General features: G+C 55.2%; 1 protein-coding gene across 9 annotated transcripts in view; it reads left to right on the top strand.

The window, feature by feature from the left end:
• Sez6l (seizure related 6 homolog like) overlaps window positions 1-13974 on the top strand; it is a 160551-nt gene that overhangs the window by 145292 nt on the left and 1285 nt on the right. For 2 of the 9 annotated variants that reach the window (XM_051161730.1, XM_051161725.1), the window contains 4 exons: window positions 7193-7387; window positions 9222-9254; window positions 11299-11413; window positions 12721-12823. In XM_051161730.1, the coding sequence (XP_051017687.1) occupies window positions 7193-7387; window positions 9222-9254; window positions 11299-11413; window positions 12721-12823 (446 nt within the window). The remainder of the gene's footprint in view (window positions 1-7192; window positions 7388-9221; window positions 9255-11298; window positions 11414-12720; window positions 12824-13974) is intronic. The other 7 variants (XM_051161731.1, XM_051161726.1, XM_051161732.1 and 4 more) reach the window with 4 other exon arrangements.

Raw genomic sequence — 13974 nt, forward strand, 5'->3', positions numbered from 1 at the left:
ACTGACTGAGAGAAGGGGAAGAGGAGCCACCAGCTAACAGTTAACAGAGTTCTGTCGCAAGGCCAGGCTTCTGGTGAACCCCAGGAGTCCTGTTCAGCAGCTCTGCCCACAGCAGCTTACACTGAGGTAGTGCAAGGCTGGGGGACTGTATGGCACATTGTTGAGGTTTAAAACAGTTGTGTTCCCAGCATTCATGGTGGGCGTCTCACAACTGCCTGTGACTCCAGCTCCGGGGGAGCGGACATGCTCATGACAGACACGCAGTTGCACACACACAGTTGCAAACAGTCTGCCGTGCAGAGTCCTTAGAACAGGAGGCTAAAAAGAGGTCACTGAATGGTGTGGGCAGTGAGACCCTCCCCCCAGAAAACACACCGGGGCCTCAGGAGTCTGGGGGAGACTCAGGAACTAACACTTAGATGAAGAAGAGGGGGAACAGAGCCCTGGCAGTGGACAGCTGGTGGCCTGGGTGCTCCTCCAAGGGGGATGCATCCTGTGACCTGCCAGCCAGGCCTGGCCCCATGACTCCAGCAGCAAGCAGCCCCACCACAGACAGGCAACACCGCTAGAAAGCAAGGAGGCCCGAGCCAGGGAGACTGCTGGCTGCTATTGCTGTGCGCCTTGGGTTGGGCAGCACACTGCTGCCTCAACTCCTCTGTTCCTGTAAGGAAAAAAAAATCTGAGGTGTGTCACTTCTGATAGAGAAGAGAGTGCAGCCAAGGTGAGGCATTCCCCTCTGCTCTGCCTGTGGCCAAGACCCTGCTTGTGCACATCTATGCAAACATGTGCTAATTACAGAGAGCTGAGATTCCCCCACCCCACCCCAGGGGGGCGGGGGGCTAGCCAGTATTACTATAACTAGACACGTGAGGTGGATTGATTTAGAAAGACTGATTTAAAAGGGTTCATTAAGCCCCCAGTCTGTAGGTTCTGGCCCAAGGGCAGTTGGTCTGATGTGCATTTTGGCTAGAGTCTGTGGCGAAGCAGCCATCTGGGCCCAGGGTCCCCTTGAAGGAACAGCTAGATGACCCCAGGACCTCCACCAGGCCCTGTGTCCCACATTGCCACCATGAGGAACAATCTTCAGCAAACAGACCTCTTAGGAACACTCGACATCAGAGATGGGGGGTGGGGGCGCTGCAGAGCCCAAGGCATGAGCTCTGGGCTCTCCTGGAGACACCTGAATCCTCAGAAGCCCCATTCTTACAATTGAAGCTGCAGGGATTCCAAGTGAGAAGATGAGGAGAGCCAGCTGTCTTCAAAGACAGCCATCTCCACCCCACCCCACGCCCAGGCCACAAACGCCCCTGGGTCCCCAAATCTGGAGCTTCCCTCCACTAGGAGCAGTGTTCCTGGAAATCTCCATGTCAGGTGCAAGACTGAGTGGAGCCAGCTTCCCTGACACCCACAGTAATGAGCTCACAAGTCACAGCAGGTGTCAGGACACCAGGAGGCTCTGGGAGAACCTGAGGAAGGGAGAAGGGAGCAGTGGAGCTGTCACACCAGAGGAGGGGGCAGGGGGGGGGGGGAAATCCTTCTCAGGATCTCCTGAATGGGAGCATGAAAACCCGAGTTGAGCCAACCTGAGGGCCACAGTATCACCGAGCCAGGATTACAGCTTGGCCTCTTCCTCCTTGTGAGGCACTCGACAGATGAGCTGCCTGGGCCTCGGTTCACTCACCTATGAAATGGCAACGCAGCGAGTTGTTGACAACGGACACCAACTCCCCACACAGCCCGCCTCCACCGGCTGACGACGGAGCAACTGTGGCAGGTGACCCAGTGGTTCTTTGCCACAGATTGGGGAGGAAGATGGTTGGGTCTCTGTCTTGGGGTCACTGGAAGATTCTATAAAGGGATGATTTCCAAATCACCTATGGAGGTACACACCTGTAACCCAGCACTGTTGAGCCAGGAAGATTTGTGAGTTCAAGGCCAGCGGGAGCCAGAGAGTAGCAGGACCCTGTCTCAAAGCCATCCGATGAAGCTGGCTGCAGGCCGCTGCTGTGGGGAGATATAAGCATTTTTGGCCATGACTGTGGGACCTTGGAGGCTCACGATGGGTATGCTCTATCCAAAATGAACGTTCTGATGTTTCAAATGTGAACTGAGTGACAAATTAACCCATTAGCCATGCTGTGATGTCACCTCTTCTCTGTGGACCCGCTGGATTTGCAGCCACCTAGGAGACACACCTCTGGACACTGTCACTATGAACCCTGGATGTGGGTAGCACCACCCTATGGGCTGGGGTCCCAGCATCGCCCCCCCGCCCCCCGGTGGACTGCAGCCTTGAACTGTGAGCCGGGGTAGACCCTTCCTTCCTGAGCAGCCTTGGTCAAGGGTTGTGTCACGGCAACCAGAAACCAAGCAACATGCACGTCAAAGGAAACCATAGATCTCACTGGGCCTTTCTGAACCTCATCCTGCATCCAGATGAGGCAGCCCACACCTGCGATCCCAGGGACGAGGCACGAGGCTTGTGGAGTCATTTGATAATTCAAGATATAGACAGTTCCCGGAAAGGATTTATAGAGAAATCTCCTGGGGTGCCACTGCCATCTGCTGGTCACACCTGGGTACTACAGGGGCTGCATGGGGTGCCCCTCGGAACCAGATCTTGCTTAATGCTAGGCTCTGTGAAGTCCCTGGAGAACTCCAGATGGCCCCCAGCTCAGGCCTGGCAGAAGTCAGCTGTGTACGGGGCCTAGCAAAGGAACCTTAGGAGCAAATAAGTGGCGGCTGCAGGACTTCTGGTGTGCAAAGCCTGGCAAACTTTCACCATCGTGATGATGGTCGTGTTCTCCATCAGACTAAGAAAGCCCGAAAAGTTTAAACCAACATTTAAACCAAGCATCACAATATTCCCTTGTCCTCTCAGGCCTGGGGCGGGGCTAAAGCAGGAAGCTTGAGAGTTCAAGGCCACCCTGGGAAACAGAGTAAAACCCTATCTCAAACAAAAACAAAAGGCTGAGGATGTAACCCACGGGTCAAGCCTTCGCTTGGAGTACCTAAGACTCAGAAAATAAGCTGAAAATTAAGTTTAAAAGTTCTGCCTCTCAGCCGGGCATGGTGGCGCACGCCTTTAATCCCAGCACTCGGGAGGCAGAGGCAGGCGGATCGCTGTGAGTTCGAGGCCAGCCTGGTCTACAAAGCGAGTCCAGGACAGCCAAGGCTACACAGAGAAACCCTGTCTCAAAAAACCAAAAAAAAAAAAAAAAAAAAGTTCTGCCTCTCACAAGCCCAGGCACAACCTTCGGGGTTTAAAGATCCCTTGCCGTTCCTTGGTTCTCACCCATGGACATATAATGCAAGGAGTCTTGGAAGATTTCACAGGACTGACTTTTGGGGAGGCCCCATGGCATGGCCATGGACTTGGCTGCAGAGCCAAGGGCGAACTTGAAGTCTACTATGGCTTCCATTTCACGGGGCAGTAGCTTTGACTAAACAAAGCCCTCAAGAGCCACTTGGCTCGAGGCAATCGTGGTGGCACACACCTTTAATCCCAGCACTCAGGGAGGCAGAGGCAGGTGGATCGCTGTGAGTTCCAGGTCAGGCTGGTCTACAAAGCAAGTCTAGGACAGCCAGGGCTACATAGAGAAACCCTGTCTCAAAACAAAAACAAAACAAAACAACAAGAGCCACTTGGCTCCTCTGGGGAGCTGATTTGAAAGTACACACTGCAGTGGCCCACACCCCTGCCGCTTCTGTGGCGCCCTCCTCTCATGGAAGGAGGGCTCTCTGGCACACGCAGCTGCAGCAGCTGCCTCCTGTGCCCACCATTTGGTATGGAACTTCCCACGGAGTGCACACGACCTCAAAGGCAGGACACAGAGTGGCCCGCCCCAGTCACTCTGCAGGTCCCACAGCCAGGGAAGGCTCTAGAAAATGGATATGAACGCCTGCAGGGACTGGTCCACATTACCACTATCATCTGAGATACGTCATCCAAGGTACACCTCCAAATGTATGGTGGCCTGGAAGGTCTCTTTCTGCCAGCTGACCTCTGGGCAGTCCGCGTGTCAAGGGTTGGGGTTTAAAGACAATTGCTCCAATGTCGAGGGTGGGAGCCAGGTACCCGGACTCTCTTCCCGGTACTGACAGCCACTGCTCATACACATCCATCCACTCATCCACTTTCTCTTTGGGAAACTGAGGCCCTGGACCACCTACAGGGCTGAGCAAGTACTGGCTGTGAGGCAGTAGGGCTGACAGGGACTGTGGTTAAACGGCTTAACTGCCTCTTAGCTCCAGCAAGTCACTGCCGCCTGACCACCAGGCAGCCTAGCCAGATCCAGCCTGCGGTGTGACATGCCCCGACTCCTGGCACCTCATCTGTAGTATGTTAGTCACTCTGGCAGAGCAAAGGCTACAGCCGGGCTCTTCTGTTGTGTGTCCCAAGCTTAGATTTGTCTCTATTTACCTCTGTGAACAGTTAGGACAAAGAAAAAACAAACAAACAAACAAACAAAAACCGCCATCTAGAAGCCATTTCAAAGGGAAAGGGGTTGAGTCCTGCTTACAGAGGCGGGGCTTGAGTCCAGCAAGGCAGGGCTGGGGAGGCAGAGGTGGGAGCAGATAGCTGGCCTGGCACCTTGCACCTTGCGGCTGCACTCAGGAAGCAGAGAGTGAGCAGGAAATGGGGCCAGGTGTAACACCTCAAGACCCGCCCCCGAAAGGCACAGGTCCTCCACAGAAGCCTTGCCTCTTAAAGATCCCATGACTTTCCCAATCAGGGCTCGCAGCCAGGCAACTAGCGCTCAGTCACGTGATCCTGTGGGTGACTCGGGTGACTCTTCACATTTAAACCACAGGGCACCTCGTGTGCTGGCCCGTGGTAGCTGTGCCAGGGGTGTTAGTAGACAGAATATCTGCTTCCTGTGAGCCTAACTCTGTGCTGGGTGCTGCGATCCTGAAATGAGCTCAGGATAAAACCAAGGTCCGGGAAGACCGAGCATTGGAGAGAGCACATGGCCACCCACCCGCGCCCTCCCCTACAGTGCTGGGGACATTGCCCAAGGGCAACAAAATGCCCGGGACAGACCTAGTCAGCAAGAAGTCCTTGGATGCATTTTACAAAATAGGCCATGCCATCTGAGGCCCTTGCAGTGGGTCACGAGTCTGGGGTCCTTGCCTTGCGGTGGGTCACGAGTCTGGGGTCCTTGGGGTGGGGCCCTTCAGGGCACACCACAGCCAGGCGTCTCACCCACCACAGTGAGGCTGCATTTGCTCTAAAGAAAGGAGTGCCCACCTCAGGCATGGTCATCAAGAGGTGTCCCAAGCCTTCTGCCAAAAGCAAGTCATGGGATCCCCAGAGGGGACCACAGAGCCATATACCCACGTCAGTCTGTGGCTTGCCTGTGACAAAAGGAGAAAAGAGAAGAGAGGCGGCAGGCAGAGAGGAAAAGATGCCCTTCACTCAGAAAGGCACATGTGTTTAGTGTGAGGCAGGCACAGTCACACCGGAGGGAGGATGAAGGAGCCCTAAGGGACTGTTGGGAGAAGCTTTCAAATGCCTCCAGGTCCTGCGGGTCCAGACAGGCGGCTTCCCCTGAGTCCTGAGCCTGCAGGGTTACACCAGGGAAGACAGATGGAAGATGCAGAAGCCTAGACCGAAGGCTTGCCTCCGGTTCCTTCTCTCCTGAGCCTTGCCCACCTGGGGACTCCTAGCTCGCTCCCTCTCTTTCTAAGAGCTGGTAGCTGATGTAGGAGGCGATGCTTGAAGCCACGGCTCTTCTCAAGCCAGAGTGGGGACCCCACAGTGTGGAGACGCCAGAACCTGTGTGTAGGAACACAGCATGGGGTAGCTCACGTCCAAGACAGTATATAGGTCCTTAAGGATCAAATCGCGGGCTTACCCTGGGGCCCCATGGTTATATTTCTGGGCATCTACCCTCCCCCCAAAGGCCCAGAAGTGGGATTCGGCTGGATTTGCACACCCACGGTGACATCAGCACTGTTCACATTAGCCTAACAGTGGAGGTCAGCCACGTGTCCATCAGTGTGAAACTGGGACACAAGGCATGGTCTGCTCCTCAGCGGAATACTATACAGCCTTAAAAACAGAAGCCCTAAACTGAGCATGGTGGCGCACACCTGTAATCCCAGCACCCGGGAGGCAGAGGCAGGCGGAGCTCTGAGTTCGAGCCCAGCCTGATTTACAGAGAGAACTCCAAGACAGCCAGGGCTACACAGACAGACCCTGCCTCGAAAAACAACAACAAACAAAACCGGAAGCGCTTATGAACAAAGAGGAGCCTCGAAGACCTTGTGCTAGATGAAATAAGCCATTCCTCCCAGGGTACAGTCACGCCTGTATGAGTCCTTATCTTCCTAAGGTCACAGAGACCGGAAGTAGAAAGGTGGCTTCGGGGCGCTGGGGTGAGGGAGGTGGGCCTTACCGCTAGTGGCACCAACAAAGTGCGCCGAGTCCCAGAGGCCAGCTGTTCACGGAGCTCTAAACTTTGTGAGGATTTTGCCACAGCTAAAAGTCCTGTAAATGTTTTAGGATTTGTGGCCCAGCAGTCACCCAGGGGCTCACCCAGCAAGTGAGCCCAGGACTTGGCGTCGGCAGTACCGCGGAGCAGCCACCAGGGGGCAGCATGAGCCTAGTGGTTGAGGCCACTTAGCGTTTGGCGCCACAGACTCCGCCAGACAATTGTCCTGGATAACGCAGCGGCGGTTTACAGCGTGGGCACTGCTGGGCGTGAGGAGAACGCACTAAGAAATGTGGTGGCAGATGGCACCAGGGAAGGATTCCTGGAGGAGAAATGACCAGCGATGGGGACTAGACAGGGACACACCAGAAGGGCTCTGGAGGAGTGGCCAGTCACACGCTGAACACCCTCCACATGGCAAGGGCACCCACCTCTTTCACCCACTGTCTTATGGAGTCCTGCAGCCGCATTCCCACTTGCTAAGGGTCAGAGAGGGTGCAGTGCTCTCTAGAAATCACACAGCTAGTAAACAGAAGAACTGAGGTTTTTTGTTTTTGTTTTTTTAAGACAGATTCCGCATCCCTGTCGTTCTGTGGTACCCACGGTGTAGTCTGTATCCAGAGATGGGAGGGACGAAGAGAGCTGGGAACCGCCTGGGCGCAGGGTGGGGCCCTGGAGACAGGATGCTGAGGGGTGGTGGGCTGGGTCACCCAGAGACTGGTACCACCTCAGTGCCGTGCCTGGCTTCGTTTCAGCTGAGGAGTCCCTGGCGTGTGACAACCCAGGCCTGCCTGAGAACGGCTACCAGATTCTGTACAAGCGGCTGTACCTTCCCGGGGAGTCGCTCACCTTTATGTGCTACGAGGGCTTCGAGCTCATGGGCGAAGTGACCATCCGCTGCATTCTGGGACAGCCCTCCCATTGGAGCGGGCCCCTGCCCGTCTGTAAAGGTAAAGAGACCTAAGGAGCCGGGGTCAGGGCCGGCTCCAGGAGAAGCCGAGCCTGCTCTGAGGGTGGGCCTCACGGAATCCAAATCCAGTGGGTGTGTCCAGTCTGTTTTCTTCCTTTGGTTCATATGCTTGTTTCTTGAGACAGGGTCTCACATAGCCCAGGTTAGCCTTAAACTTCTTTCATAGCCAAGGCTAGCCTTGAACTCCTGACCCTCCCGCTTCCAAGTCCCAGGTGCTAGGGATCCAGGTGTGCACCACCACGCCACTCCGTGACCCATTTTTTGTAACTAGGACAAAATGTCTGAGAATGGGCAGTTTACAAAGAAGTGTGGTTCAGGGCTGTGGAGCAAAGCAGGACTCTGCAGCTGGGGTGGCGGGGGGCAGTGCATGCTGCCTGCTGACACGGCAGGGCCATCCCATGGTGGGACAGCGAGAGGATGCCAGCTCTTACAGAGCCACTGAACCCCGGCTACCACCCAGGGGCCCCTCCAAAAACCATAAACCTATAAATCTGGGCACAGGCTCTCTGGTGGAGGACTGCTAGCCAGCTTCTCACCTGGAGTTGTTGTAGCCGCTCAGTGGTGACTTCCATTAGTCCGAGTCTAACGAAGAGTCCTGGGACCTGCCAGAACGTAAATACAGAGTGGCCACACAGCCTGGCCACTGTGGGTGCGATGCAGGCTCCCCACTTAAAGCCTTCACTCCTAGGCTCTGTGTCCAGGAGCGCCCCGCCTGGGGCAGTTCAGTGCTCCTCAGTTCAGCCGTTTTGACGACAGAGCATGGGGTATCCTCCCTCCAGCACCTTGAACTTCAGGGTTTTATAAGAAATATGAGTCTATGAAAATAACTAGATTTAGGACACCAACCCCAGCGGATAAATATGGGAGGCGAATGCAGCACAAAGCAGGTCCGCCGCAGCTGCAGTTAGTGTCAGGGTCTTGAGTCACACCTCCTCGGGAACAATATAAAAAGATCCCATGAAAAGACCGTGTCAGGGCTGGAGAGCTGGCTCAGAGGTTGAGAGCACTTCCAGCTCTTCCAAAGGTCCTGAGTTCAATTCCCAGCAACCACATGGTGGCTCACAACCATCTATAATGAGATCTGGTGCCCTCTTCTGGTGTGCAATTCTACATGCAGGCAGAACATTGTATAATAAATAAATTAATTATTTAAGCCGGGCGTGGTGGCGCACGCCTTTAATCCCAGCACTCAGGAGGCAGAGGCAGGCGGATCGCTGTGAGTTCGAGGCCAGCCTGGTCTACAAAGTAAGTCCAGGATGGCCAAGGCTACACAGAGAAACCCTGTCTCGAAAAAAAAAAAGAAAGAAAGAAAAGAAAAGACCGTGTCGTTAGAGGTGGTGTGGTGTCACACACCCACCATCCCAGCAGTAAGGAGGCAGATGCTGAATGTTCAAGGCTAGCTAGCACTAGAGGCTGTCTCAGAAGAGGAAAAAAAAAAAAAAAAAAAGTGAAGGGCTGGGAAGGAAGCTCATGTCACCAGGTTGGAATCCCACGCTCAGCACTTAGAAGCTGTGTGGCGTGGGAGGGCTCGCTACACCTCTCTGAACCCATTTGCTCATCTGTAAAATGTAATGCTGCTCAACAGCCAGGCGTGCGGAGGGAGGTCGGCAAGGGGCAGGCGGGGGTGCACACGGGCTCTTGGCGCGACACAGAGCGCAGGGCGTGTGCCATCACCACCCGCAATACTGCGGCTACTTGTGCGTCTCTTTCCCTCGCCATCTTGGGAGGTACTGTGGGGAGCCACCCTGCATGACACCTGTTGTGTGAACAGTGTACTCCCTCAGCGTTGATGCTGCCCCCTCATTTCTTTCCAGTTAATCAGGACAGTTTCGAACACGCGTTAGAAGGTGAGTTTTCTTCTACCTTGGAAGTTTTAATACATCAGCGGGCTGTGTCAGTTGGCTCTCCCCGGGGCCTCCAAAAGTAGCTGGGAGGGCTGGAGAGGATAGGTGGTTAAGAGAGCCCACTGCTCCTGCAAGGACTCAAATTCTGTCCCCAGTACCTGTGTGGGCTCACAGCCACCTGTAACTCAAGCTCCAGGGGATCTAATGCCCTCTTCTGGCCTCTGTCGGCAACTGCACATTTGTCACACTAGGAGGGGAGGGGAGAAGAGGAGAAGGAAATGGGAGAGGGAGGAGGGAGGGGAAGAGGAGGAAGGGGAGGAGGAGAAGGGAGGGGGAGGAGACTTAGGTCCCTAAGTATATCCTGAAGGGATATGACAGTGCAATGTGGTCAGAGAAGCCTGGGAAGCCCCACCATGCTGTGGGGATGAAAGCGAGCCCCACCTCACACCCTGGGCAGAGCATCCTCCTGGCTGCGAGGGGAAAGGCTGCTGGGAAACTCCAGGGCCTTGCCTCCCTGTGCCTCTGCTCCCTGGCCCAGTGCCCTCTCCTTCTCCGGAGTGTAGTTTATTATTGCAGACAGGTGACAGCAGCCAGCCAGGGTTCTCTCGCTCCTTAAATCCTTTGGTTCTTGTCTTAGTTACTTGTCTCTTGGCTATGACAAGACTCCCGGCAAAGGCAGCAAGGGGAGGAAGGGCTAATTGCTGCTCACAGGTCCAGGGTACAGGCTGTGGTGGAGGGGAGGCATGGCGGCAGGAGGGTGAGGCACCTGCTCACGCCACACCCACCCATGGCCAAATGCTGCTGCTCCACTGGCCCTCTCCGATGCGGTCAGTCAGGGACCGCAGCCCTAGGGACTGGGTTCCCCACTTCTAGGTTGAGCCTTCCCTCCCCTCTTAGAACTTTCCGGTTTGTCTCATAAACACACACCCAGAGGTGTGTCTCCCAGGGGATCCCTGATCCAGTCAGGGCGACAGTGACGGTGAGCCCTCCCACACCTGAGACAGCCTGCCTTCCGCACCCAGTCCATTCAGTTTGGTGCAGGCTGGCAGACACAGATGGCAGTGACCTGTGTGTCTCACTTAGAAAAGGTCTTAACCAGTCCAACAGCCGCTCCCGCTTGTCTCTAGCACCGTTAGTGTCCTTCTGACAACATCCAGCTGGCTGGGTAGCAGGCTGAGTGAACTGCTGGTCCTCAGCTGGTGTGGTCACATGGCAGATGGCACTTTAATCCAGGTAGAGCAAGGGACAAAGATAAGTGTTGGGAGGGTAGTGGGTCAGCTATTCATCCTGGGAAGCAGTGTGCTCCCACAATGCCCCTCTACCCAGGAATCCCCGGCTGCCTTCTGCTGCACCGTGAGCAGTGAGAAGGCCACCCGGGACATGTAGGAAGTGATTGATGGGTTATGGATGGAAGGATAGCTGATCATGTGAGACAGGACCACGGAGAAGGGCAGAGGAGGTCAAGTCTGGTCAAGTCTATAAAAGCAATGTGAGAGAGGAGGGATCCACCCTCAAACTGGGCGGGGAAAATGCTCTCAGCTCCCAAGATATCTGTAGTCGCCACATGTGTTAGGGGCAGCAGGAGACGGAGCGGCAGAGCTGCTGTCCCGTCCTCCACCCCGCCGTACCCCAAGGCCACCTACCTGGGTGGGTTCCCACTGCCAAGTTCTAGAAGGGTCCCCATCTAGATGGGGCCAGAGAGCAAGGCAAGAATGTTCCAGAACTTTGTCCAAGTCGCCCCCTGAATTGAACTTTAACCAGATTTCCACCCTCCCCACAGTCCTCTGATGGGCTTGGAATGCCCAGGGTTCCAGCCGGTGCTCAGCAACCCTCTGGCCACCACGGCCAAGAGTGGCTCTGGGCTCCCTAGCAAGGGCCAGCCACTCAGCCTCTGCTCTCTGTCCCTGTCCCCTCCATGGCTCTCCAGTGTCTAAGGCTGTGGGTCATCAACCTCAGGGGAGGTGGGGCATGCGTACTCGGGGGCCCGGTTCCCTGTGGGGGTGCGGAGCTGGTGGGAGACAAAGGGCTCAGTGGCTTGTGTGCTCAGTAGCAGAAGCGGCAGCAGAGTCCTCCCTGGAAGGTGGGAGCATGGCGCTGGCCATCTTCATGCCGGTCCTCCTCATCTCCTTGCTGCTGGGAGGAGCCTACATCTATGTCACGAGGTAGGTGGGGTGGTGCAGTTGTGAGCTGCACCCTCTGGGGCCTTGACAATCTCTGCCCCGGTAGCGTGGCTATAGCAGCCTTGTGTAAGTAACACGTTAGATGCACCTGGATGCCTCCCAAGTACCCTGTGGCTTCGCAGTGACATCCATTTATCATTCATTCCTCGGTTCACTCGGTCACTTAGCTGAAGGTCACAGCACTTGCTCTTAAAGGACAATGGTATGTCCATAACAGTCGCAGGCACATCCAGCACAGGGTTTCAGAGCCACCGCCCTGTGCCAGCAGCCTCTGGGCTCTGGGAGCGTCAGACTCCGGTGAGGAGAAGTAGCCTAGCTCCAGAGCACAGAAGGAAAGCAAGTACCGATGGCTGATGGGCAGAGCCCTGGGACAGAGGTTATGAGCTTGGCAGAGTGGGTCGGAAAGACTGTACTGGGTAACACTTTCGACCGGACTTTAAATGACAGTGAGTGAAGTGGGAGGCTGGCAGGCGGAGAAAGGTGTGTTGTTTTAAATGAAAATCCCAAACAGTCTATTTTTACCAATAAAGACTCAGGAGCCAGATGCTGAGGTGAAAACCTGCTAGCTTAGAGAGGCAGGGAAAGCACCCAGCTGACCTTCCTACACGAAAGGCTCCCTAGCTCAGCTGACTGTCCAGAAAGAAAAGGCCAAAAAACCCAAGGCCAAAGGCTTGCTAGCTCAAAGCCTAAAAAACCAAAGGCTGAGGAGCCGAGGAGCTCAAGAACTAGAGAGCTAAGAGTTAAAAAGTGAGCTGAAGTCCCAAGAGCGCCTTCTGCTTCTACACGCTGTCTTAAATACCCCTCAGCTCCAAGTCCCCCTACTCTTTCATCCCTGTCAGCTGGTTTCCTGCTCTGCCTCTTGACCTGGGGTGAACTTTATTCAATCCTGTGTACAGAAATCTCTTGGATTAAAGGTGTGTGTGTTAGGGCTCAACCACACCAAATGAAAGACAGGTCTTTACAGTTCACAGTCTCAGAGATCACAATGGGATCAAATACCCTGCAACAAAGTGAGAGGCCCGCGTGAGAGGCCCGTGTAGATTTCCCCCCTGCCTTCTGAGGTGCAGTCCAGGGAGCTGGGGATGGGGTGGCGGGGACGGGGGATAGACACATAAAGTCAAAGCGGTTTGGGTTCCCCTGTTCCCAGGGAGGGAACCCGTACCCTCAATGAGACTCCCACTCACTCAGGGCTGTGTCCACATACCTCGCGCCAGGCACAGAGACTCCTGCACAGGCCTCCAGGGCCGCCGGGCAAAGGCATAACTCAAGCTCTGCTGTCTGCCCTGCAGGTGCCGGCAGTATTCCAGCCTCCGCCTGCCCCTCATGTACTCCCACCCGTACAGTCAGATCACCGTGGAAACTGAGTTTGACAACCCCATCTATGAGACTGGGGTAAGTGGGCCCGCTGCTCTCCTGGAGGGCTACCCCCTTCCTTCCCCACAGCACGGCAGGCAGAGGGGACCACTGGGCAATCCTGCCTCATCCCCTAGTGAGAAAAGTCCTGGGAGGAGTCAGTTCTAGTCACCAATGGTTAGAGCCCAGCTGGGGGCATCAGGGGGCCCTTGCTGTGTCTAGCTGAGCTCCACTTAAAAGCCCCACACAGTGCAGGCTCCTGTGGGACGGCGGGACGCAGTGCCAACAGCTACAGCCATGCCTCACTTACAGAAAGGCACATGATCTGAGAGAGAGAGAGAGAGACCTCCCTGTCAGGAAAACCTCACAGGGCACTCATCCGTGAACTCTGGATGCATCGAGAGTTAAACTAGCATTGTAGGGTGTATGGTTGGCCTCGCATGACTTGCGAGTCTGCTTCTCCTGTGAGCAGGAGGGACAGTGTGGACACAGGAAGTGTGTCAGGCCGCAAAGGCACTGTGCAGGCCCACGGCTTGTACATTGCAGGCTCCAGAATGTTGCAGTGGTAGCTATGTCCGCACTAGGCAGCGGGCCTCTCTTGGCTCCCTCGGAACTTTCCAGCATCACCCAGACCTACATCCATGGTTATAAAACTGGCTATAAGCACATGTCACTCCAGTGAGTGCAAAAGCCTGGCAGAGCACACAGACGTCCACAGTGGGGTGTGATGTACCACGTGATGGACATGTGACCTCCCAACCCCATGCAGGACTCTACTCTGCGACTCAAGAGGACAAGGAGATCCAGAGAGATGAAAGTGGCTCAGACAAGGCTGTGGCCGGCGAGGAGGCAGAAGGACAGGGTGACTTGACATCCTGAGCCCTCACACCCTTCTGCTTCCCTGAGCCTCAGTCGAGCCTATCTGTCAAGATTAGTCATCATTCTGAAGGACCATGAAAAGCTGCACTGGTTCTCTCACTGCCCTTGAGGGCGTTGGGAAGTTAACAAAGCTGAGATATAGATGTGGTGAAAGTTAAAAGATTGTAGGCAGGAGGGGCATGTGAAAAGACCCAAGGGTGCATATGGGAAGCCACCGGGTGACAGCTCTGCCCTCAAGTCATTGCGTTGTGACATGTAATTCTCCCTGCTGTTAGGAGGTGGGCAAGCCCATCCCTTGTCTGAGCTGACCA

Source organism: Acomys russatus, chromosome 19 (genome assembly GCF_903995435.1).
Source record: "Acomys russatus chromosome 19, mAcoRus1.1, whole genome shotgun sequence".
NCBI classification, from domain to species: Eukaryota; Metazoa; Chordata; class Mammalia; order Rodentia; family Muridae; genus Acomys; species Acomys russatus.